Raw genomic sequence first — 26,225 nt, 5'->3', positions numbered from 1 at the left:
CTTTGACGACACTGATGGGCTTCCTGGACATGTGATAGCAGGTGTAAATGAGGAAGGTCAGCAACAGGATGGAGCCTCGGAACCTGCAGGAAGGGACAGCATCTGTGTTAGTGGGAAGTCAGCCCCGGCTGGAAGTTCTGGGCCGGCGTCCCCGACCCGTGTCCCCTCTGGCAGTCCCAGGGCCTGGACACCACCAGCTCGGCCCCAGCTCACGGGAAGCACCTCCGCCTGCTCTGACCAGCTGGCAGCACCTCTGCTTTTTGTTGGCCTCCCTGAGGTCAGGGCGCCTGTGTGTGTGCGTGTGTGCGGCAGAGGTGGGGGCAGCGAGTTCGAGTGGTTTTCCCATGTCTGAAATGATTGGCGGTAGGAAGGAGACTGAGTCAGTCAGGAGAAGTGTCTGTTTTTAAAATGAGGTCGACACTCCTCTGAAGCTTCCACCAGGGCAGACACAGCAACTCCTTCAGCCAGGTGGTAGTTGGAAAAGAAGTGGCAGTGGGACAGCTGGTGACAGACCCAAGCCTTCTTCTTAGTCCCAGTCCGTCCATCCCACTGGACAGAGCCCATTCTTTCCATCTGTGACTCACACACATGTGCTCTCTCCCACTCCTCATGTCTCATCCCATGCCCTGGCCCAGGATGGAAAGAACAGTCCAGTTGGGTGGCACTCAGCGTTTCCACTGCGCCCCGGCTGCTCCCCGAGCCTGAGGCCTGGGGAAGGACCCCAGAGCCCTGCTGAGTCACTGTCTGTTCCTCGCCGCAGCCAGGAGCCAGGACATGCATGGAAAATAGGCCTCAGCGTGGAGCCCCAGTCCAGGAGAAGGGGCCAGGAGTTAGGCGAGACCCAGGGCTCACTGAAGACTTCATGGAGAAGGGTCAGGCAAAAGGGTGGGAGGGCTCCTGAAGCTCTTTCTGTCCTGGCTCCGAGAGCCCAAAGGCGGGACACTGGATGCTCCCTCTGCCTAGGAATCCTCCTTCAAACCCACTTCCCCCAAATGTGGCATGAAGCAACACCCACGACCACTTGGGAAATAAAGGGGCATTTCAGCAAAGCCCGAAATGGGCTTGGGCTACAAGGCTCCTTCTCACTTTGCCCCTGGATCGAGCTTCCTACCTGAGTCCCCACATCTGTCTTCTTGAGAGACTGGAGTTGCTCCTGCCCCTCCACAGCTCTGCTAAAATGCTTTCAGTGCCTTTCCATCCCATCCAGCATGAAGGTGCAACAGTGTAGTCTGGAATGCAGGCAGCTCCACACCCCAGTCTCTCTGACCACCGGTTCCCAAAGGCGCACATGTGGGTCAGAGAGGTCCTCTAGGGACTCAAGTTGTCTAGGGAAGCTGGGGCTACTCCAAGTGCCTGTCACAGTGACTGACATGGGCAAGCTTGTGGCAACAATGTTTTCCAGGTTCCACCTATTGCCATACGGCTCATGACTCTTAGTTCAGGGACTTCTAGAATCTGAGGGAAATCCTCTGAGAGACTTTGAAGGGGTTGTCCAGCTGGCCTTCTGTAAAGAGCAATGGATGGAAGAACGCAGCAGCCCTACAGATAGCACCCACCAAGCCCTGCCTGGGATGCACCTGGTTCAGGGAGAGGCAGGAAGCTTTGCGTGGCACCTCTCACTAATTGCCTGTGTAGCCTCCCGGGAATCCCTAAGCCTTTTTTTTGCCTCTGGTTTCCTCATCAGTTACACATGGCTGCTAGCATCAACCCTGTCTGTCCCACAAGAGAACACAGCATGACTCTACCCCAGTCCCCAGGTCCCTGGTTATACTGCCGGTAAGGCACCCCAGTCAGTGGGACCAGCCTTCATGATCACATGGATGTGCCAGGGCCTTTGCCAAGGTGTTTGACCACTGACCATGGTGACAAATCAGATCCTCTCAGTGTCTGAAAGATCCCTGGGGGCCTCGGGGCCCCAGCTACGACTGTTCTTTCATCACAGGCTCGGCAGTGAAGCCCTTGCTGGCTACGTAGCCTGGTGTTGACTAGGAAGCCAGACTGCACCTCCACACTCACGCTGAGCCCTCCCAGAGCAGGTCAGAGCCAATGGGGGCCCGGAGGCACAGCCTCCTGCCAGCACCCCTTCCCCTCCCACCCCACTCCCCCTGCTGCACTGTGTCAACTCCAGTCTGCCCTCCCCGACTCCCCTGCTTGTGGCCCCAGGTGTTCTACCTTATTTGCCCCATGGCCCTTTTGTCTGGAGTCCTGTCCCTGCCAACCTCAGTAGGAGGAGCTGTGCCCATTTCTAACATCTTGATTCTCTTTGGCCAAAGTGAGGCTGCTCTCCCACGCATCCCTGTGCCCATCCTGCACCAGGCACCATGCTACAATCTAGCACTAGCAAGAGAATCTGTGAGTGGGATCTCCACCTGCCGGGGCGCACAGGTCAGCCGGGAAACAGTTAGACCTGGTGTGACGACACTATAAGAGAGAGCCCTAGATGACACAGAGGAGAGACTCCGAGCCAGAAGGAGGGAGCAGTGTCGGGAAAGGGCTCCTGGAGCCGAGGCTTCAAAAACAAGCAGGACGAGGCCAAGCCAACCACAGCTGGGGCAGGGAGGACTGCCAGGGAGAGGAAGCAGCGTGCACAAAGGCATAGAGGTGTGAAATGGCACTACCTGTTTGGGGAACTCTGTCTCAGTGGGGACATCTGAAGGGTGAAACTAAGTCAAGCAGAGGAGCAGAGGTGACTGGGAAGGGCAGGGGCCTCAGGTGGCATGGCGCAGGGCCTCAGATGCCAAGCTGTGGCATTTAGGCTGTCTGTGGAGGTGATGGGAAGCCACTGAAGAGAGCGGGAGTTCCCAGGTCAGCGGCTCTGAACCCCAGCCAGCCTAAGCCAGGTGAAGACCCAGGGCTGTGCCCTGTAGGTTTTGGTGGGAAGCGCAGACAGGCTTCCTCACTAAGGCTCAAGGCCAGTTCCCTGGGCCTTTTTCATCCTGCCAGCCACTCCCAGGCACATGGCAGCATCACAGGGGACCCCAGGTAGTGGATGTCTATAAGAGAAAAGAGTAAGGACTTGGGAATCAGGCAAAAGCTGGTTTCATTCCTTACATCTTTTTACTCATCGGAAAAGCAGTCTTGTCACCTTTCTCAGAACTACTGATGGGTTAGTGAGATGCATCTAACCAGCCTGAAATTGCTCCTGATGCCCAGTGAGCGCTTAGATGACAGCTAGTGTGCTTCCAATTTTCAGACGAGGAAGAAGGGCTGGAGGGGTGGAGGCGGCTCACACTGCTCTGTTAGGGGAGCCAAGTGGGGTCAGGGCTGAACCAAACTCTCCTGGGAAGTGGAGGTTCTAGCCCTGGATTTACCTGGAAGGCAGAGATGTGGCTGCCAGCCTGGGACCCTCCACCCACCTCCCACTGTGCATAGCTGGGTCTAGATGAACATAAGGATTCTCTGGCTCCTAGAGCTCTGGCCTTGCCTGTGGTGGGCTCTAGGGCTTCTTGGGGACCCTACAGTGGGACACAGGGGAGACTCCAGGCCCGGGGCCCTCCTACCTGCTCCCCTGGGCAGACAGGCATGTCAGCAGGGGTCCCCACTTACATCCTGACCTGGTAGGTTCCTAGATTCCAGCCCTGCCCTCCTCCAGGTGGTGGCCTGATATCCCTGTCAGCTCTGATCCCAACTCCCTGAAATCCACCACCTGGAGTCCCCCATGATCCTGCCGGTAGAAAACCTGACACACCCAAGATAGCAGGAGAGTCATGAGTCTTGGGGGTGCAGGGGGTCCTCAGCTGTGTTGTGTGACACTAGGCCTGGCACTGGCCTCTTCTGGGACTTCCTTCCTGGCCTCCAGAGGGATGGAGGGACGAGCTCAAAGTCACACCACTCGCTGGGCATGGCATAGTTGGAGCTGGGCCTCCTCTGAGTCTGGTGCTCTATCCATTCCCCATTGTCAGGTGTTCTAAGAGAAAGGCCAAGGTGCCATGGTTCACAGGAGACTGGGAACTTCGGTCAGGTTAAGGGCTAGGCTAGACGGAGGCCAAGATTGTCAAGCTCACACTAGCTACAGGAAAGCAGCTGACGCGCTCCTGCGTTTAGAACCCGCAGGTTTCACTTCTCCTGTCACCAGTCCTTCCCTCATGAGTCAAGAGGTCCCAGAAGAGAAGCAGGGCACAGAATATGAACAGCCAGGCCTTGCCTAGCTGGCCCCAGGGTGGCTGTGACAGGGAGGATGGCAGCCCAGGGGCTGGGCCAGGCTGGGCAAGTAGGCCAATGACCAAAGGATGGAGGGAAAGATCCCCGGCTGCTCCAGATGGGGTGGCTGTCTGATGACCCTCAAAGACTTTGTTAGCAAGAGGTGGCACTTCTCAGAATCCCACCTCCCCCCACCGGATACTGGTTACTGAATAACCAAGTTAGATAGAGAGGTCGACTAGCTATCTCTTAGCTACTAGCTGACAGTCCAACCTACTTTTTCAAAGAAGCCTGATAATAACTTTATTGACCTTGTTGAGACTTTGCACTAGGAATGCTTCTGGGGTAAAAATCAAGAAATGGCATCTCCCAAAGCAGCAACAGATTACAAACAAACAAACAAAATCCCCAAAAGACCAACTGCCGCCACCACTGCAACAGCAAAAACCAAGAAACAGCCCAGCAGAGGGACGCTGCTCCTGGGAGATAGCAGAAACAGCCCCTGTTCCCCAGTGGCTCCCTAGCCACTCCCCCATCCCAGGCTGGGCTGGCTGTGGCTACAGGTGACTTTGGCACTTGTCCTGAGAAAATGGACTCAGTGGCCTCTTCTCGGATGTGACTGTTCTGAGACTAAGCAGATCTGAAAAGGATAGAGGGCTGGGCACCATAAGAACTTGGCTAGGGTCAATGGTGACAGTGCCCACCTCCCCCCGCCAAGCCCTCCACCAGCACTGGGAGACACCCTGCTAGGAAAAAGCCAGCCAGGAACAGATACCACAGGGGCAGAGCCCTGAGCCAGGCCTTTAGCATGCAAGACAGGACAAGGCTCCCTCTGGGAGGCGCAAAGCTCTCCCAGGGCAGCAGCCAGCCCCTCAGGGAACCCTCTGTTTGCTGTCCTTCCTCCAGCTGGGACGTGGGTGCATGCTCAGAGAGATCAAGTTGACTCAGAGCTTGCCCCGAGAGCCTTCCCAGAGAAAGAAGCCATTGGCCAGGAGCCACAAGGAACTCAGGACGTTTGAGAAGAGATTGGTGGCTCAGATGACAATCTGTTTTAGGAAAGAGGAAAATACAGGATAGATTGTTTTGCTTTGGGAAGAAAGCTGAGTAGGGGACCCTGAATGGTCAGGCAGAATGAAGACAGGCTTCACGCTGCAGCAGGGGCTCCGATCAGCAGCCAGAGTAACGGGGAGGGTGGGAGTGTTGGTGGAGCTCAGAAGAGGCAGCCAACAGGTTTTAACTTGGTGTCTCTTCTGAAGAAAGGTTGTGTAAATAGCACTGATGGAAGCATGTTGATGATGGCAGAGCTGCAGTCCTGCTTAGAGGGGTAGGAGGATGGCCTTCCTTCTCCTGAGCAGGAAGGGTCCAGGGGACAAGACCTGAGCCAAAAGCCAACAGGAGATTAGTGACACTGCCCCCCCCACCCCCCGCCCCACCCCACACACACACCAACTTAGTGTCTGTGTCTGTTAGTGACTCAGATTGGAGGTCCTGGGCTTCAGGGACTCTACGCCTGGTGTCTGTCCTCAATTCTGCTGTTACTTTGGGACTGTCAACTCCGACCCCAGCTCTCAGTTGATACAGAAACTTGACTGGAAAAAACAAGGCCTTGGCCAACCACACAGACTATTTCGAAACCTTGCTGCTACCTTCTAGACCAGCCCACAGGGCCTGAGTCAGACAGCTCCACCCCAGGCCAGTGAGGTGCACACCAGTCCACTGTAGGGAGGGAAAGAGGAAACAGCAGGGTGGAAGAGGAAGCCCAAAAAGCAGCTGGGGGAGAAGCTGCTGTCACGAGGGGTGGGGATGGGACCTCCACAGGCTCATGTGCCCCTTCTTGGGGGCTGGAGTAGGGATCACGGGCTGAGCCTCCAGGTTCTCCCCAGGAGCCCTCGTTTCCTATTCCAAGCAGCCTCTTCCCATCAAAGCTCATTTTAAGCAGCCCTTTCTGCTGCCCTTATCATGCACCTCTTTGCAGTCAGCAGGAAAGTAAGATACGAGAGAGCTAGCCCACAGAACAAGGAAACGGACCTCAGACTTCAAGCAAAATTGGCTGAGTCCTTATTTCTGGTTCTGCCACTTCATGTGACGTTGGGTAAGTTGTTGTACGTCTCTAAGCCTCAGTTTCATCTTCCTTTCAATAAGATCATACACTCCTGCTGAACGAGAGTGTTATAAAGATTAAATGAGATATCCTGGATGTGAAAGTGTCTGGCACACAGCAGGTTTTCTCTCGGTATGCGTTTGAATGTCTTTCTCCTGCATCCTCCTCAGGGTAGGCACCAGGAACCGGCAGTGAAAGCCCTTAGCTAACTCCATAGGGCAGAACCATCCATCCTAGCTCAGCAGTGGCCTTTTCCAGCTCACAGGGGAAGATCGAGGTGTGGGGAGCTCACAGCTCCTGCTCTTCCTGCCTGCCCAATTCGCCCTCCTGCCCATTCCTGCTCATCCAGCTGTGGTCACCCTGGTATTTACTCCCACAGGCTTTTCTTCTGCACGTTCTGGGCTGTCCCCTCAGAGGGCCCCGGGAAATGGGCCCAGCCCCATAAAGACCAGCCGCAGTCATTTCCCATGCTGCCAGGCGCCCCCAGACACACCCACACAGACACTGGCACAAAAGGCAGGAACCAGCCAGGCTCCGGGCTGGGGAACCTCCGGGTGCTCTGTGGCTCTGAAACGCCATGGACAAGCCATTCATCGTCATCCTGACAACGAAGGCCTAACAGGAGGAGGACAGCAACATCTTCCTGGGCAGAAACTCCACCGTCTCTGACTCTTGCTTGGATGTCTGCAGCTGTCTCCACACACCTGGCGCCATATGACTCCCAGCCTCCTGTCCAGGGGCGCCCTTTGTTCCTGCCAGCTGGAGCTACATGTTACTACTTCAGAGACAGGGGACGGGCCATGTCTCCACTTGCATGCCTTTGCCGGCTCTGTGGCCTCTGCTCAGAACACCTCCAGATCCAAGTCAAAGACTTCCTTCTCCTAATGGAGATGAATCTCTCCCTTCACAGAAACGTATAAGCACCTAGCCAATACCAAGTATGCTAGACACTGGGCTAAGTGCTTTAAGCAGTTTCTCATTTCACTTCACCAAAACCCTGTGATATAGGTACATCATTATTTCCATTTCATAGATAAGGAAATTGAGCCTTATTGGAGATGTTAAGTGATTTGTCCAAGGCCAAATGGTCATGTAATCTTTTCCCCACCCAACGCTATCATTAGGAAGGCAGTGGAAAGACCACGGGCTTACGAGTCAGACTAATCTTGATTCCAACTCCAGCTCAGTCATTTATCAGCTGTGTGGCGCTGGACAGGCTTACGTAACTGCTCTGTGCCTCATTATACTCTTATGTTCCACAGGGAAGCTAACATTCACCTTGCAGTTCCACAAGAATTACAAATAAACAATGCCTGGCACAAAGTAGTAGGAAAAGCAAATAGAATATAGTCAATCATCAGTGTTTACTCAGTGCTTCACATCAGCCTGGCACTGACCTAAGTACCTTACACATAGGACCTCATTTCAACCTCAAAACACTCGTGTGATACAGGTATTATTATTACCCTCATTTTACAGAGGAAGAGTCCAAGGCCCAGGGCCAATCCACTTTCAGCTTCCTGTTCTGTCTTCTTCGCTTCTTAAATGGGGGACATGTGAAAGCAGTTAAATGTGACAGAGCCTTGATTTCTCATTTTCAGAGACTATAAGTCTTTATTTTTATTTGTCTCCACCCTGGACTGTATTTTGTTTAGCACAAGAAAGGTGAATTGGGTTAATATGTATCTGTAATAATAACATCATCATCACTAATAATGATGGTAAAAGCCGCCACGTATTCCATGCTTCCTGTATGCCAGGCAATGTATACACATAATATCTAACCTTTTATGCGTTAAATGCTCAACAAGTCAGTTTTCTTCAAAATCTCCCCAACTGACTTCTGCACTCCCCTCGCTGGTCCTCTGAATGACATGGCACATGGGAAATGTCATCCTTTGGCACTCAATAAGCAGAGCAGGGCCTTCTAAAATTGCTGACTATGCGTACACACCCTCTCTCCGGCTTGATTCTTAGTTCCAAGAAGGTAGAACCCTGTCTTGACTGTCTTTGCAGGCCTCAGAGCTCAGCATAATAATGGACCTACAGAAGAACTACGTGACATTTAGTGTTTGATAGGAATCCAAACCTAAACTTATCTGGAAGGAAGTAAAAGGATACCTGTTGAGTACCCTCCAACAGCCACAAGACGTCAAGAATATTTCCTTATATTATCGCATTTATCCTCAAGAACCCATCTGACTTTTACTGATGAGGAAACTGGGGCTCAGCAAAGTCAAGGCTCACAGTGGTGAAAGGATTTCAACCCAGGTCTCTCTTAAATCCCAGAGATGTTGGGGAACACAGTAGCTGAATTCACACCTTGAGAAGTGTGAACGTGAAGAGTGCTGGAGGCTAGAGAAAGTCATGTTACGCATATTACTGAGCCCTTCTAGAATGCTAGTGTGTTCTAGATGGTTTATGATGATCCACCCTCCCCACTCCCCATTCTCTCTGAAATGTTAATTACTTTGGTTAAAAGATATAACCAATATACTTGAATGAGACTCTACTAGGTGCAATAGTGGCAGAGAAGTATGACTTTGTATACATCGTATTGAAACCTGTTTTTGTTTATTAAAAGAAAAAATAGGCCGGGCGTGGTGGCTCAAGCCTGTAATCCCAGCACTTTGGGAGGCCGAGATGGGCGGATCACAAGGTCAGGAAATCGAGACCATCCTGGCTAACATGGTGAAACCCCGTCTCTACTAAAAAATACAAAAAACTAGCCGGGCGAGGTGGCGGTCGCCTGTAGTCCCAGCTACTTGGGAGGCTGAGGCAGGAGAATGGCGTGAACCCGGGAGGCGGAGCTTGCAGTGAGCTGAGATCCAGCCACAGCACTCCAGCCTGGGCAGCAGTGCGAGACTCCGTCTCAAAAAAAAAAAAAAAAAAAAAAAAAAAAAAAAAAAAAAGAAAAAATATTACACATAAGAAAAATGACTGGTTGCTCCAGAATAAGAAAGAGAACAGTGAAGCTCAAATCTGAATGGATAAATTTGTAGGTTTGTAGAAAGGAAATTTGATTTGTCTTATAGTACATGCAAACAATAAGTCTGAAAATAAGCAATTAAATGCGTTAAAATTTTGCCAAAGTTGGCAAAATCTTGATGAGTTTGAATATTTAACTTAAAAAGAGGGAGGGCTCCTGGAAAACCACAAAGATTTGTTCTTTCATCTTTTAAAAAGAGAGGTGCTAGAAATAATTAGATTTATTTAATATGTTAATATCGATCAATTGCTCGGAAATAATTGTCAAGTCAAAAGAGATGCTCAGCCTTCTCTAGGTTAAATCTATATTGGTAAAATAATATTATTTATCTAAATATTTGAGAAATTATATACTATATGAGAGTTGTGCAGATTTCTCAATGCCCTCTCTGTATATGACATGTTTCTATTTATCAGCACCCTGATGGTGCCTTCCCTGATGACAACAGTATACGTGTTACTAGTCACGATTTCAATTATTATTTAAAATGTTACTGAAGCCTGGGCATGGTGGCTCACGCCTGCAATCCTGGCACTTTGGGAGGATGAGGTGGGAAGATAAGGTAGGAGGATGGCTTTAGGCCAGGAGTTTGAGACCAGCCTGGGCAACATAGCCAGACCCTGTCTCTACAAAAATAAAAAACTTAGCTGGGTGTGGTGATGCATGCCTGTAGTCCCAGCTACTTAGGAGGCTGAGGCAAGAGGATCCCTTGAGCCCAGGAGTTTGAGGCTGCAGTGAGCTATGATTGTGCCACTGCACTACAATCTGGGTGACAGGGCAAGACTCTGTCTCGAAAAAATAAAATAAAAAAATAAAATAAAATAAGTTACTGGGCTGCAACTTTCCTTCTTTAATTTAAATCTAGCATCTTCCAGGCCACTGGTTTTCAACTGGAGTTGTACATCAGCCTTTCCTATGCAGTTTTATTAAAATACAGATGTTTAGGACTTACCTCAAGCTTACTGAGTATCTTCAGTCGATATTCTTGGCATTTTATGTAAATTATATCTCAGACATTTTATCTATTATAAGATTTTTTCTCTGTAAAAGTCATGTTCATTTTTATAAATTAATATCATGTTCATTGTGTTTTTTGAAATTAGCCTTATATTTTTAGACATTGTCTAGATTTTTTTGTTGTTTGGATTAGCATCTTTTTGTTTTGCATACCACAGAAGCAACCAAATTTCCTTGTCAGTTGTATTATTCTTGTCATGAATTTTTATCAGATCATTCATTCTTGAAAATTAACAGTAATAATCAACACTTTTAAGTCTCTGTCACCTACAGATAGTTTTATTTTACTCTGATGCTTCTTAAAGGCTCTGTATTCAGTTATAGAATAGAGGAGGAGTTTTTGTTTTTTGTTTTTTAAGAGATGGGATCTTGTTGTGTTGCCCAGACTGGAGTGCACTGGCTATTCACAGGCATGATCATGGTGCACTACAGTCCCACACTATTGGGCTCAAGGGACCCTCCCACGTCAGCCTCTTGAGTAGCTGGGACTATAAGCATGCCACTGGGCCTGGCAGGCCAGAGTTTTTATTTTTAACAACCAAGAACTGTCTCAGAAAAGCACTGTACTAATTGTTCTCGGGTATAGGCTTCTGATGGCACCACTTAGACAACACTAAGAACGTACTAGTGGACTGAGTCAGGAGTTCCAGAACTCTTAAGTCAAGGAGCAGATAGGTTTTTGAGATTGCTAACCCAAGATTCAGTGGAACAGAATTAATCACACCAGACAGCATGAACTGCTGATGGATGACGGTCTTCTAGGTTCAGAATATTGTTGATGTTGTTATAGTGTTCTATCTTCTGGACATATAAGGAAGACCTTTCTCTTTCTTCTTAGGCTATATTAACCCATAACAACTTAGTAGATTCTGCTTTCATAAACTGAAATGTAACACTTATAAATATATTTTTCTCCCTACCTGACTCCTCAGAATTCAGAAACTCTCATGGAATCTTCTTGTTTTTCATGGCAATATGGTTATGTGCATGGGTTCAGTAAGTTTTTTTTTTTTTTTTTTACCAGTACATAATTAGAAAAATCGGTTATTCAACCAAGACCTTGCCTGGATGTTGTATTTGATCAGGATGTCTATTTAATCAGATTCAACCAGCCTCCTTTAAAAACTGAGGTTCACTCTATGGAGCCAATACTAAGAAAACCCTTCCAAGAAAATGGGCTTACTGGGTTTCCAGGTTCACAAGCCAAAAGGAAGGTCACTCCCTGGCTAGCCCAGAAACTTTAGGATATTTTGGGGACCCTGAGAAGAGGAATTTGCCCAAATATATCAGTACAGTAGGTAAAACCTGGTGGAGACAGTTTCTTGACTTGGCTTCTAATGTCAGGACAATAAATAATTAAAGGCTTTAAAAAATCGAATCTAGGATTCCTTATGAAAACTTCCAGTCAAGTTTATTAACTTAACAAGGGCTATAGGGTAAAACACACTTGTAGTACCTATGTACATAATCAAGTCAAATTCAATGAGACCAGCTTTATTTTGTGATCAAGAATAATCTTTCTAAGAAATTCAAAAAAAATCAAAGCAGGAGAGACTGTAGAAAAACAATGTATGTCCATGGAAAACTATGCCTTGTCTAGCGGATAGTCCTCCAGGTTATCAGATTCCAGCTTTTAATTGACCTTGAGCTATTATAAAATTCTTTGAAGTGGTAGGTAACTGAGAAGTCATGCAAAATATGCCTATGAAGATTATTTCAGTAGTCTTCCCTCACAATCTGTAGAAGACCAGTTTGGTCTCAATATTCCTAACCTATAAATGAATATGTTCTTTAGATTCTCTTTTTGAAATTGTAAAATATATATAATGTAAATTTTGCCACTCTAACCATTTTCAGTCTACGTTTAGGTGGCATTAAGTATGTTCACATTGTCTCTCAACCATTACCATCATCCATTTCGTGAACCTGTTCATGTTCCCAAACTGAAACTCCATACCCATTAAACAATAATTCCCCAATCCCCCTCTCTAAATTCTCTTTTGAACCAATTATAACATCTTCTGGCTCCTTTATTATGAGTAAAAGAAAATCTTTAACATGGGTTCATTTTTATGTCTTTGTGAGTCAGAATTTTAACCTTTTTCTGAAAATAACTTTAACAGTCTCCAACTCAAAAAACACTAGGTAGATAATCTAAATTGGTGAAGAAGGTTAGAATTGATGAGGGCTCTCAACAATTAAAAAATGTGTAGGGCAGCCAATTGTCTCATTTTGCGCAGGATTGAGAGGGTTGCCGACAAAAGACTGTTTCAAAACCAGGACAAATTGGCCATTTTAATAGCATCTGCCCTATTTAAAGGGGACTCCTCAATCCTTTTCATTTAATTTGGAAATTTAGGTCCGGTATTGCCACATCATCCATTTTTCTTTTCTTTCCTTTTTTTACTTATAGAGACAGGGAGAGGTGTGAGCGGGGAACCGGGGTGGTGGGGGGTGGTGGTGGTCTGGCGATGTTGGCCAGGCTGGTCTCAAACTCCTGGCATCATTCAATTCTCCCATCTTGGCCACCCAAAGTGGTGGGATTACAAACATGAGCCACCATGCCCGGTCCACATCGTCTATTTTTCAAGAGAAGTCGGGAATCTAGCTATTTTTGTTAAATTTTATTTGTAAATGATGGCAACTAACACAATATTTTAAAAACTGTGCAGACCGAACGGACTGCTCCAGTGGTTGACTGCCTCTAAGAAAGAGTGGCTGAAACCTCTCCACCCCACCTTGCAGCCCAACATGTGGTCCCTGCGGTCAGGAAGAGAATCACTGTGAAGCCCCTCGCCCATTGCTGAGGGGCTGCCCTGCCCTGCTCTGAGAGCTGTGCCCTTTCTAGGTGCTGAAAGGCCTCGAGACGAGCTCCTAGGACCACTGAGTTCTGGCCTTGGCATTTGAGGGCTAAAGGAGACCAAGAGGGACACTCACAAACCCCAGTGACCACCCCTTTCCTCTACCATCCCCTGGTCTCGGTTCCCCAGCCTGCGAGCCCAGGTTCTCCAGCTGCTCAACTACAGAAAGGCGCTCTGAAAGCGCCCTGGGTGTGTGTTAGGAGGGGAGGATGGAAACGGGAAACGCTGGAGACCCTCCCCGGCAGCCTGTTTTTCACCAGTGTCACAGAGCCGGCGGCGCGGGGTCTGGGGGAGGGCGGGTGGAGTGAGGCAGGGAGGGTTATCAACCTCCGAGGTGGGCGCCGCTGGAGGAGCCCGGGACCAAGTCCCGCCAGCACCCCTGGCCGAGCGGCGACGCCAGGGCCGATCTGGGGGTGATCTCCGAGGCCCCTCGCGGCGCCCCGCAATCCCCAAGCCCGGGAGGTCCTGGTGCGCCTCCCTCCCCTGCCCCGCTCACCAGCTGTCCCTGGAGAAGGCGCGGAAGAACCAGACTCCCGGAGCCAGAGACGACCGCATTTTGCCCGACCGGTACCCAAGGCTGAGTCGACGGAGGAGGCTACGGAGCTGGGCGCGTGTCCCGGGCAGGACTGGCTGTCAGCGGGGTTTAAATGCCCCGCCGGCCGGCCCGCCCTGACCCCGCGGCCGGAGTACGGCAGCGCCCGCCCCCTTGCGCCTGACCGCCCTCGGGGTTGGGTCCAGCGCAAACCTGCCGGTCATCCCTAGTCCGGCTGCTGGCACCGCGGCGCTCCGGTGCTTTGCTTCTTGGCCATGGCCGGACAGCTCTGAGGTGCTGGGGCTCCTCTTTCCGCCCTGCGCTTTCTGCCTCACCGCCCGCCGGGGAACCGAAAGCAGCAATCTGGTCGCTGTCCAGTGTGACGTGCCTGCCCGCCCGCACTACCCCGCAGCGCTTCCTGTCCTGAAAAGCCGTGGTCTCCGACACGGGTGGGACACGAGATGCTGGAGGGTTGGAAGTCACACTCAGCGGCCCCGCATGACACTAATTTCAGTACTCGCACCTTCTGGGAGCGCAGGAGTTTTTTTTGTGGGCAGGGGCAGGGGGACGACAATATTTGGCCCAAACACAGCACAGGTTCAGGCTGGGGCTTCCTGCCCTGCTCATATTCCACAAGACCCCACTCTTCCCCCACTTCACAGACACTAGCCCTCACGCGCTCCCGCCATGACAATGTGGCAGTCACTCCTGCTCTGCCTTCTGGAGGCAAGCAGCCACCAGGCAGACTTCTGTGGTCCTGAAAGTGACTGCCTCTAAACTGAAGATTTCAGGGTATGTTTCCACTGATAATTGTGAGATCTTGTATATGAACCCAAGGGTGAACTACAGAGGACTGCAAAGGGAAGTATTCCCCTGAGGAATAAAGTTAATAGAACATAAAATAGGAGTGTCTGAGCAAATGGGTTTCAGCCCTAACCCCACCCTGCCCCTAATTCCTAGGAGTGCCCAGGCCCTATGTGCAAGGTCAGAGAAGTGGAGTAACAACTCCACCAAACAGATGAGGACCCAGAATAATGGGCTTGGGTGGTACCAGCCCTAGAATCAAGAAAAAGAGGGTAAGCAGAGTCGTAAAAGCCTCTGTGAATCCCGGGCAGTCAGGGGCATAGGTCTAGTGGCAGAAATGAAGACGGTAACACGCCAACGACAAAAGGTAAAGGAACAGAGAAAAGAAGAAAGGCAGTAAGTAGAAGGGAGGCCCAAATAAGGTGCAGAGGCTTGAAACACCAAAGGACCAGTGTCATTAGCGGCGATTCACTGAATCAAACCCCTGATTAGACCACTCACTGTGCCTGGGGGTATGTTCATTACACTCTTTCAAGTCAGTTAGGTGGCTATTATCCAGCTAGGTAAGGTGACTCTATGTCTTGGTTTGCCTGGGACAATGCCAGGAGACACCTGCTGTCCCAGAACCTATGATGGACCCACTCTAGCATCAATAATCACAAGCACCCCAGGTTAAGGTACTCCTTTAAGGGGTGGCAAACACACTAGAGGAATGAGCTGATAACCTCAGGAAGGGAATTATTTCTACGCTGCTTATTTCTGAGGGACTAAAGGGAAGGGTAAAATTGGAATCCAGCTGAGCCAAGGAAGCAGCTGAAGTTCCTTGATGCTACATTTCAGGAGTAGGTGGACATCACCAGAGGAATGGAAGAGACCATCTCCAGAGCTTCAGAGGTGCTGTCCAGACTTCAGTAGTGTGGAACATCTGTCTTTCCATTTCAGACAGACAGAAGCCAAGAATAAGGGTCACTCCTGCTCATTTGTCAGGAAGCTGTGTTCCTGCCTCACAGGAGACCATGCTTGTCTGAGGCTGGGACTCTCAGAAAGGCATTAGGAATATGCCCTCATGGTAGTATGGCTATTGTTCACAGTGCACCAAGCAGCAGGGAGCAGGGCCGGTACTGAAACAGACTTTGCCTTGTCACAGTTACTTCCTGTGAATTCCAGCCAAGTATCCCTGTTCAGGGGCCAGGGTGGCAGTGGGAACACTCCTACCAATGATGGAACTCTTTCCTGCTCGCTCCTGTTGGTGAGCGGGATGATCTCTTTGCTTCCTACTGCTTGGGGGAGTGGCAAAGAGGGATATTGTGCCTCACGGAGTGCCTTCACTCACCTACACAACCTCACCACTCTCGACTCACCTTCTTGTTATTATCAGGTCCCCCTCCCACAACCACCTCCTCAAACCCTGCAGAATGTGGACAGGATCTGAAGGAAATAAAGAGGGAGGGGAGGAGCTCCTGAATCAAACGCTAAAGGAAAAGATCCTCAGTTCTTATATGGATAGCCTTATACTCTGTCAAAAATGCTTCCTATGGTTCAGTATGAGACACTGGTGAGAAAGAAGCCATTTTACCCATCAAATACCAGTCCCTACTGCTAGCAAGTTTCATGACCACCCACAGGACTGTTGGGGTAGCCAGTTGGTGTTTTATGCCCTTTAAGAAACAACAAGTGTCTTCCCTGTTTTTTTCAAAGAGACAGAAGGATCCAAATGCTTAAGTCTATGAGGACAAATGCCATGAGAATAGGCCACTAGGTAATAGAACTCCAAAATTTTATCCCATCCACAAGCATCAGTTTTTGAACATATTTGCCTCCTTCCACTTCTGTCTTACTAAACAGAGAAAAGCATATTTTTTGGTAATACAATCAAGACCCAGAGTCTTGATCGAGGGGGTAAGAACTGGGATATTAGGATAAATTGTAATTATTCAATCTTTTAAATATTCAATTTCATATTAGGCCCTTTTATTGAGAGGCAGAGTGGTGCAGTAAAAAGAACACTGGTTTGGAGTCAGAACCAAGTCTGGTCAAGATACTTACTACTTCACTAAGCCTCAGTTCCTTCCTCTGTAAAATGTGTGTAACAGCACCTACCTTACAGAGTGCTGTAAGAATCAAACATTTGTGCATATAAAAAGTGTAACAGTGCCTGGCCATATTAAGTAGGTTTGGCAAATGGAGCAATTACGTGTGCAGGAGCTAATATATTGGTATTAGGGTCAGACATTGACTGCAGCTGACAGAAACTAATGACTGTCATAAATGAGAACAAAATACAGGGGTTAAAGGATCAAAATTCTTAAAAAGGATCAATGGGTATAACAAAACATATTTTTGACCTGCAAAATCCTTAATATCGTGTGCTTGTGTGTGTGTGTATCTGTGTATGTGTGTATATATATACAACTTAACCCACTGAGTTATTGTAAGTTTTGTGGTAATACATGTTGAATAATTTGGAGTTGACAAGGATGTGTTGAGTAGAGTGTCATAAAAATGAAAGAAGTTATTGTCTTAAATATGTTGGATGCTGAAATCTCACTAAGAATTACTACTAAATTCTTCCCAGCTCACACAGTCAAAAGATAGATAAGCAAGGTGACCAAAGGTATTCAAAAATATTTTATTTCTCAGTAGAAGTCAAACTTCTGGAATGCTTAGCAAAGAACATTCCAGCTCTCATCTAACTGGCCAAAAGTAGGGGCTTCAATGTACTGAAGACTAGATTGATGGTTCATAATGGCCTGAAGAATGGGCTTTGGAGACCTATCAGTCCACCGACAGGGCAGCCCTGCTTTCAAATGGTCAACCTCCTTAGGATACCAGTAGTGACAGCAGGTATATACAAAGACAGCCTGACAGCCAGTAGTCCTTAGGAAGAGAAGAGAAGGATGGAGAAATTGTTAAATTATTAAAATGTCCCAAAGTCACCCTGTTTAGAGGAAAAATTAAAAGGAATATATGGTAATGACAAAAGTGAGGTAGTCTCAGCCTGGTCTCACAGCTGGGGACAGTTTTTAGTTGTTCTAGTATCTGAAAGTAACCATTCACTTACTTGCTTAATAAACATTTGTTGTCTGTAATCCCAGCACTTTGGGAGGCCAAGGTGGGAGGATCACCTGAGGTCAGGAGTTCAAAACCAGCATGGCCAACAAGATGAAACCCCGTCTCTTCTAAAAATACAAAAATTAGCCAGGCGTGCTGGCACGCGCCTGTAATCCCAGCTACTCAGGAGGCTGAGGCAGCCGAATCACTTGAACCCAGGAGGCAGAGGTTTCAATGAGCCGAGATCGTGCCACTGCACTCCAGCCTGGGAGACACAGCAAGAGTCCGTCTCAATAAATAAATAAATAAATAAATAGCATTTGTTAAGTGACAACTATGTGCCAAGCACAGTGCTATGTGCTGAGGATACACTAATGAAAAAGACAGGCCGGGCACAGTGGCTTACACCTGCAATCCCAGGACTTTGGGAGGCCGAGGCGGGCGGATCACCAGGTCAACAGATCGAGACCATCCTGACTAACACGATGAAACCCCGTCTCTACTAAAAAATAAAATACAAAAAAAAAAAAAAATTAGCTGGGCCTGGTGGTGGGCGCCTGTAGTCCCAGCTACTCAGGAGGCTGAGGCAGGAGAACGGCGTGAAGCTGGAGGGGCGGAGCTTGCAGTGAGCCAAGATTGAGCCACTGCACTCCAGCCTGGGCAACAGAGTGAGACTCCATCTCAAAAAAAAAGTCAGACATAGTCCCTAATCCCAAAGAATTTACAGTCAAATGGGACAGAGATGTATAGAGATAATCCCACTTCAAACAACTTGGCAGAAGAGATCAACTCAAACAAGAAATACGTTATATAAACAAGAAAATGTTCATACTGATATGGTGGCACTGATCAGATAACTCCGGGAGAGTCTCAGAAGACTTACTGTAGACAATATAAGAACTAGGTTTGAAGAATAGCTAAGTGCATACCAAGCAAAGAGGAAAAAGGTTGAACCGGAAAATTGCATGTGCAAAACAAGGAATCATGAAAAAGCAGGGTACATTGAAGAAATGGTGCATGAGACATCTTTGTAGCTGGTGAGTATGTGTGCAAGGTGGGGAGCTGCAGAAGATATGACTTATTACATGTGGTGAGACAGTGAAGAACCTTCAATGTCAACAATAAGGGGTTGGAACTGTATTCTTTAGACAGTTGGGTGCTATAAGACAGCTTTAGAAGGGTGAAGACAGGATCAGATTTATGTTTTCAGAGGAGAAACGGCCATTAACAGGGCTTTGTAAGACTTCCAGTTCTGGATGAAGACAGAAGAGATACACTTCTCTCTATTCTTCTTGCTAAGTACCATTGAAAACCATGGACATTATATATAAAGCAAGCATAAGAAAACTCTGAAAAGTGGAGAGAAGACAGATCAGTGAGGGACCTTGAGATCTAAGGAAAGACACAGTGGTGAGGTATCTGGGATTGATTTTGGCTTCATATATCTCAGACTGGGTGCTGAAGAAGCCAGGAAATCCAGAAGCACCAATGACACAGAACACCAAAGCTCTAAGAAATGCTGGCTCTGTCTAGCCACGGGACCAAGGAAGGGGTAACCTAGCAATAACCACCCTGCTCCAACTAAACCTCACAGAAAACACTGCAGCCCCACCCCACCTTATCAGCAAAGGCTAGTGGGGAACCTAGACTTCCACTTGCACCTGGCTGTAATGAGGGGTGCCCCCCCACCCACCGCCTGGCTGGTATCAGAGAACTCCAATGGGAAAGCAGGACTTTCACCACCTTCCAATGGTAAAGAGCACCCCACCCCAACCACCAAGGTGTCATTGGAGGTCACATGGGGAGCAGTAAGGAGCCCATACAGGGCAATATCAATGGAGGCCTAGTGGAGAGCCAGAACTCCCACCCTTCCAAGCAGTAATGAGGTGCCCTGCCCTGCCTCCCTCCACCAGGGATGTTAACAGAGGCCAAATAGGAAACCTGGACTTTCACCCCCCGACCCCTGGCAGAGGAGATAAAAAACATTACCCAAATACATGCTGTCACTTTTCTAAGAAACTAAAATACACTTACCATACATTTACTGCACTTCTGGGCATTTATCCCAGATAACTGAAAATTTCCATCCATACAAAAACCTGTACATGAATTGTCCATAGCAGCTTTATCTATAATAACAAAAACCTGGAAATAACCAATATGCCCCTCAATAAAGTTAAACTAATTGTGGTACATTCATACCATGAAATACTACTCAACAATAAAAAGAAATGAACTATTGACACAATGGCATTATGCCAAGTGAAAAAAAATCCATCTCAAAAGGTCACATACCGCACATACTGTATGATTTCATTTATATAACAATCTCAACATGACAAAATCATAAAAATGGAAAAGGGATTAGAGATGGACAGGAGTTAAGGAAGGTGGTGGCTGAGAGGGGTGTAACTTTATAGGGGTAACACAAGGGAGGTCTTTGTGGTGATGGAATAATTCTGTTTTGTTTGCATTGGTGTTTACGCAAATCAATGCATGTGATAGAACAGTAGACACAGACATACTGTACTATGGTTATGTCAAATGTAATCACTGGGGAAAACTGTAAAGGAACCATGAACTCTCTGACCTGTTTCTGTAACTCCCTGTGAATCTATCCTTAGTTTATAAAAGTCTTACAAAGTTGAAAGAGAAAGCTCTATGTCAACTTTAATTTCCTTTTAGTAGTTCTCAGTTTTCTAATTCCAGAAACAGGATGGGAGAAATTCACCTTTTAAGTAGAAATCTTTCCTTTGGAGAATATGCTATGGAGCAGCATGGTCAGCTGCCCATAGTAACTCAAGTACCTCACTAGCAATACAGATTTCAGTACTGTGCCTTAGATTCCAAGTTTTAATACTTGTTTTTTTCTTCAACTTTTAAGCTCAGGGGTACATGTGCAGGATGTGCAGGGTCGTTACATAGGTAAACGTGGGTCATGATGGTTTGCTGTACAGATCAACCCCTCACCTAGAGATTAAGCCCAGCTATTCTTCCTGGTGTTCTCCCTCCGCCCCTGCCAGTGCCACCCCACCCCTGCCCCGCCTCTGACAAGCCCCAGTGTGTGCTGTTCTCTCTATGTATCTGTGTGTTCTCATCATTCAACTCCCACTTATAAGTGAGAACATGCAGTTTTTGGTTTTCTGTTACTGCATTAGTTTGCTGAGGATAATGGCCTCCAGTTCCATCCATGTTCCTGCAAAGGACATGATCTTGTTCCTTTTTATGGCTGCATAGTATTCCATGGCACATATGTACCAGATTTTCTTTATCCAGTCTATCACTGATGGGCATTTGGGTTGATTCCATGCCTTTGCTATTGTGAATAGTGCTGCAATGAACATATCTGTGCATATATCTTTATAACAGAATGATTTATATTCCTTTGGGTATATACCTAGTAACGGGATTGCTGGGTCAAATGGTATTTCTGTCTGTAGGTCTTTGAGGAATTGCCACACTGTCTTCCACAATGGTTGAACGAATTCATACTCCCATCAGCAGTGTAAAAGCGTTCTTTTTTCTCTGCAATCTTGCCAGCATCTGTTGTTTTTTGACATTTTAATAATAGCCATTCCGACTGGCATGAGATGGCATCTCACTGTGGTTTTGATTTGCATTTCTTTAGTGATCAGTGATGTTGAGCTATTTTTTTAAACGTGTAACTCTGCTTTTATTGAACAGCTTCATCAGCACCTCTAGAATACTCCTCCCTATTACTCAAACAAATTTAACTTGCAGAGAACAGACATGCCTGGTTCACACAGTGATGTTGGTGGAAAGATGAGATAGAAGCTCTCCCCAAGGGCCACTCCATTTGTAGGAGCAGATTCCTTCTTATCATGTGGGACTAACCTCTGTCTCTGTGACCAATTAAGCCTAAGATAGGCTCAAGGAAGTTGTGGGAATGCCTCCCTGCCTTACACTGCTCCTTAGGTCTACAACTAGGAATGTATTCTTATTGTAACATCGTGAAGCAAGAGGAATGAAACAGGGAGAACAGGTTGAACAAATGAAAATAGAAATGGGTTTAGAAATCAAAAGCATGTGACTTCAAGAAGAACTATGATGCTTTTCACAGGCAAGGACTGAAAGGTCTTCAAGGGAAGAGTTTTATTAGTCAGATTAAAGAAGGTCTGAATAAATAAACCAGCACTACACAATAAAGACTGAAGATATCCCTGCTGCCTCTAGATGTCTACAGCAGCCCCAACAGGTAGGCCCCAGATCTGGAAAAACTCGACTCTTCCATCTGCTTTGTCCCAGCAAAAGCTTCATCCTGGAATTTCCCTACAACTCTTCAACACTGGCCTGAGAGCCCTGGCTCCTAGTACACGGTTGGCATTCCTTATTGTAAAATATATGAAGGACAGGCTACAAGACTCAGGAATCAAGATCAAGATGGAAATTTCTGGGAAAAGAGTGCTGATCCACTCTACCTTCTTAGAAACTCATTCTTAAGCCCAAATGTTTCTTTCTTCAGAATTAAGTAACATCCAAATATTCACTGTATGCCAAAGCGTGCCCTAGTAATTTCTATTTTCTTTCTTTTTTTTAATTAAAATAATTTGTTTTAGAGACAGGATCTTTCTCTGCCACCTAGGCTGGAGTGCAGTGGTGCTACCATAGTTCACTGCAGCCTCGAACTCCTGGGCTCAAGTGATCCTCTCATCTCAGGCTCCTGGGTAGCTGGAACTACAGGCATGTACCATCATGCCCAATTATTTATTTATTTATTTATTTATTTATTTTTGCTGTTTTAGAGATAAGGGTCTCACTATGTTGCCCAGGCTGGTCTCTACTCCTGGCCTCAAGTGATCCTCCCCCTTCAGCCTTGGGATGACAGGTGAAAGCCACCATGTCCAGCGTGTCTGGTATTTTCTGATCACTGTTACTAAACTTTTTCTCCCCCTTCTTAGTAATGAATTGAAACAAGTACTTCCTAGTTTATGATGACAGAGTTTCAGCTAGAGAGAAATGGACATGCCCAGATATCTCTAGAAAAGCCAAAAACACTTCAGTTTCTTTCAAGTTCTTGTCTTATCAAGTCCTTGTCCACTGCACAGAATGAAATTTAAGGCACGTGCGCACACGCACACATACCCCTCAAAATTTAACAATCCAATCACATTGAAAACAGATGCACTATGAACAAATACAGTCCAATTAACAAGTATTTTAAAAGTTAAATCTGAAATTCCTTATGAAAACTTCCAGCAATGTAAACTGAAGAAGACTTATATGGTAAATTAACATGCTTACCGTACTTATAATTAGATCCAATCTAATGAGACCAGCCTTATTTTGTGATCAAGCATAGTCTTTCTTTGAGACTATTTTGATCAAAATGGGAGAGGATGTAGAAAAAAATTTATGTTTCAGTGGAAAATAATGTATTGTCTAGAGGACACTCCTCTAAAGTGATCTGATTTTAGCCTAAAGTTCTCCTTGGTTTAACAATTCTGCAAACTGTAGATAAATGTGAAAAAGATCAGTTTTGCCTCCATTTGCACATTCAATCCAACATTCCTTTATCTATATAAATTTGTGCCTTTTTTTCCTCTTTTCTTGGAACCAGTTGAAACATCTACTTATTTCTCTCATGGATTAAATAAAATGTTTAATGCATGTTCATCTTTATATCTGTATGAGTCATTATTTTACCTTTCTATGAAAATTATCTTTTAAGATATATAAACATTATCATATAATTCAGAAAACCTATATGCTAAATACTTAAAACTAGTATACTATGTAATTGGGCAGGAATAATTGCTTCAGAGTGAGAGAAATCAGATTAAGTGTTCATAGACAGATGGTACTAGTACTTTGCCTTAATAGTTACTAGAATTTTAAGATTGAGAATTTGAAGAACATTTCAGGCAAACAAAAGGCCTGTTAATCCTAAGGGACTCTCCTGGTAATGGACCTAGCCAGCTTCTAGAGTCCCCAAGGAGAAGTCAGACTCAGTCCCATGTGATTCATGCAGGAGCAATACCCAACTTGGAACCAATCCCAGTAAATCTATCATCCTACCTGGCAAGGCTTACAGTCCCAACTATTCAATTGAAGAAAGGCTCCTGGGAAACACAGAAGCATGAGGTGTAATGGTAACCGGGATAAATGGCTCATGGATCCAAAGCAATGTGTCTTGAAATGAGCATCACAACCCACTTCTCGTGTGTCCTATAGCAGAACTATACACCACATGCTATACCACAACCTGAATAAATTCCCTATCCCTGCTGCCTCAGTGGGCCAGGTAGTAGTGATATGGATCCAATTATATTCTACTTCTGGAGTCAAACTAAGCTGTATTAACAGCTATTCATCTCTACATTTCTATTTTGCTAATGGTGAAAAGGAAGAGGTAGGTCAGGGGTTCAGAAAATGTAATACATATAAAAATACACATTCACAGAGCATTAACTCAGTCTCCAGCTATCACGGTTTATCTATGTCAGATTACATTCCTTGATGAATGGATTTTTCCAACGTGAGCCACTGTACGTAAGTCTATTAGACTAGTTAAAATCACCTCTCCACCGTTTTCAGAGACCCATGTCTAGCTAAACTACTGATTCCTATAGTGTTGGCTCAAGTTCCAATCTTGCTCTACTTCAAACTCTGTTTTCTATTGTTAATCTTAGCTCAGTCCTGGTCCTTGCCTTGTATCTGTGTTATCCCCCTCTTAGTCTTAGCTCTGTTTTGGATCCCCCCTTATCTACCACTCCTGACCCAAGTTACTTATAAGGTAAGAATACGGAGTTACAACCATGTGGAGAAAACACTCTAAGCCCTAAAAGACAGAGCTGTATCAGAGTCAAGTTTTATGTGTAGGATGTAACGTCCTCATGTGTGAAAGAAAAAGTGTCATTGATCATGTGTAGGGCAAATGCTTTGAACTCATTAGAGGAAACACTGTGCCCACCTGGCAAAAACGGACAGACATATCCTCTTCCTCCAGCTGAACCATAACTGAATTCTGGCAACGTGATAAGATGGGCGTAACTTGTCAAATGAGGGTACCTACGGCTTTGAAACAGGAAGGATTTAAACACAGGCATCATCTAACCATCAGGTTTAGCAATAAAGAAGGCATGCTAATTTGCAATCTAAATGGCACACCCATCCATCTGGCAAACTCTTCCTTTGCTCCTCCACCTTCAAAACAAAAATCTGGTTTTAGTGGTAATTAGGCTCAGTGTAGGATGGAGCACTGAGTAAGATCAAATAGCCAAATGCAAATCAAATGTTAATGTCATCATAACCTAGGAACATAGAAAACCTCTCTTAGGCAATAACTCAAAAAGCCAAATTGGATGTCCCTGTGTTCCAATGCCTAACTAGCTTATTCTGGCTTAAATATCTGAAACATCAAGGATTCCACACGCAGCCAATGTAAGGGAAGAAGGCCTCCCCTCTTGAATTATTAAGCAAGAACTATAAGAAATGAGTAGTAACATTCAGATATGTAGGACAGAGGACATATAATAGTGGTAGTAATTATGATAACAAAGATACTAATTCTGATTATTAGTTTCCAACACTTCCTGTACTTACCATGTGCTAGGCACTATGCTAAGTACTTTCTCATGGAATTCTCACCACAACTCTATGAAGTAAGTACTATTACTATTCTCAATTTGCAGATGATAAAACTGAGGCTCAGACCTAAATATTAATAACTAGTTTAAGGTCACATGGCTGATATGTGATAAAATCAGAATTTAAACTGTGAACACAATCCTAACCACTACAAACTATCCCACAGAAAAAGGGCCTTTGAAGACAGCAAGAAAAGCTGACAACAAAGAGCAATTTTCAATCTCTACGGACTCTATTCAGAGGGAAGAGAGAAATATAAAGGACTTTTACTCTGAATTGAACCACATATTCTCTCTTACCCCCAACTCACCCTAAGGTTTCAAAACTGCTTTTACAAAATTACCATTTTGTTCTTTCTGTCATTAATGTTCTCCATGGTCTTTCATCCCTGATTTCTCAACTTTTATATGCCTTAGAATTCACTAGTTATAGTTTATAAAACCAGGTAGCTACATGCCTATCTAATTACTTAGGGTGTGAGCTATGTGAGGGAGCTTCTGGTCTCTTGAATAAACCTAAATTCTATTTAATCAGTCCTTCTTATAGAAAGGCCACAAAACACTAGCCTCTAGGTTCTAGTCACCACCTAATAATAACTATGTCAGAAGTCCCAGAACTAAGGGATATTACTTTCCCATCCAAATCTCCCAATATTTGGGAGAGTGAAAAGGAAGACAGTTATACAGTCAACAAAATTATTTCCGGTTTAAGTTTTTTGAAGTAAATAACTTTAAAAAACTCAAACATACACAAAAATAGAGAATAGCATGATGAAACTCCACAAACCTGTCACCTAGATTCACTATCATCAAGCTGTGGCCACACTTACTTCATCTATCTTTCTGGCCCATTTTACTGAATTATTTTAAAGTAAATCTCAAACATAATTTCATCCCTATATACTTCAGTAGCCATCTCTGTATATTTCTTGTATATAACCACAATGCCATCGACTTACCTATCAAAATGAATCACTTAGATTCTATTCAAATTCCTCTGATTGCTTCAAAGTTACTTTTCTCAGACTGTTTCTTCCCATCAGGATCCAAACAAGGTCCATACATTATATGTAGTGGTTGCTAACTCTGTGAGTTTGTCTAGAGCCATCTCCTCATTTTTAAA

General features: G+C 45.9%; 1 protein-coding gene across 5 annotated transcripts in view; it reads right to left on the bottom strand.

Annotated features, from left to right (window-relative positions):
- SLC37A2 (solute carrier family 37 member 2) overlaps window positions 1-24,623 on the bottom strand; it is a 36,905-nt gene extending 12,282 nt beyond the window's left edge. Inside the window, exons 1-2 of one of the 5 annotated variants that reach the window (XM_017853830.1) lie at window positions 24,427-24,623; window positions 2-83 (exon numbers count right to left, since the gene is read on the bottom strand). In XM_017853830.1, coding sequence (XP_017709319.1) covers window positions 2-31 — 30 coding nt within the window. In that variant the 5' untranslated portion in view covers window positions 32-83; window positions 24,427-24,623. Of the gene's footprint in view, window position 1; window positions 84-6,168; window positions 6,627-13,604; window positions 14,204-24,426 lie in introns of those variants that run through there. The other 4 variants (XM_017853827.1, XM_017853829.1, XM_017853828.1 and 1 more) reach the window with 4 other exon arrangements.
- Between the last annotated feature and the right edge of the window lie 1,602 nt (window positions 24,624-26,225).

This window comes from Rhinopithecus bieti, unplaced genomic scaffold, assembly GCF_001698545.2.
Source record: "Rhinopithecus bieti isolate Rb0 unplaced genomic scaffold, ASM169854v2 scaffold_37463, whole genome shotgun sequence".
Taxonomy (NCBI): domain Eukaryota; kingdom Metazoa; phylum Chordata; class Mammalia; order Primates; family Cercopithecidae; genus Rhinopithecus; species Rhinopithecus bieti.
Note: the sequence above shows the minus strand (reverse complement) of the source record. Positions and strands in the feature narration are given on the sequence as shown.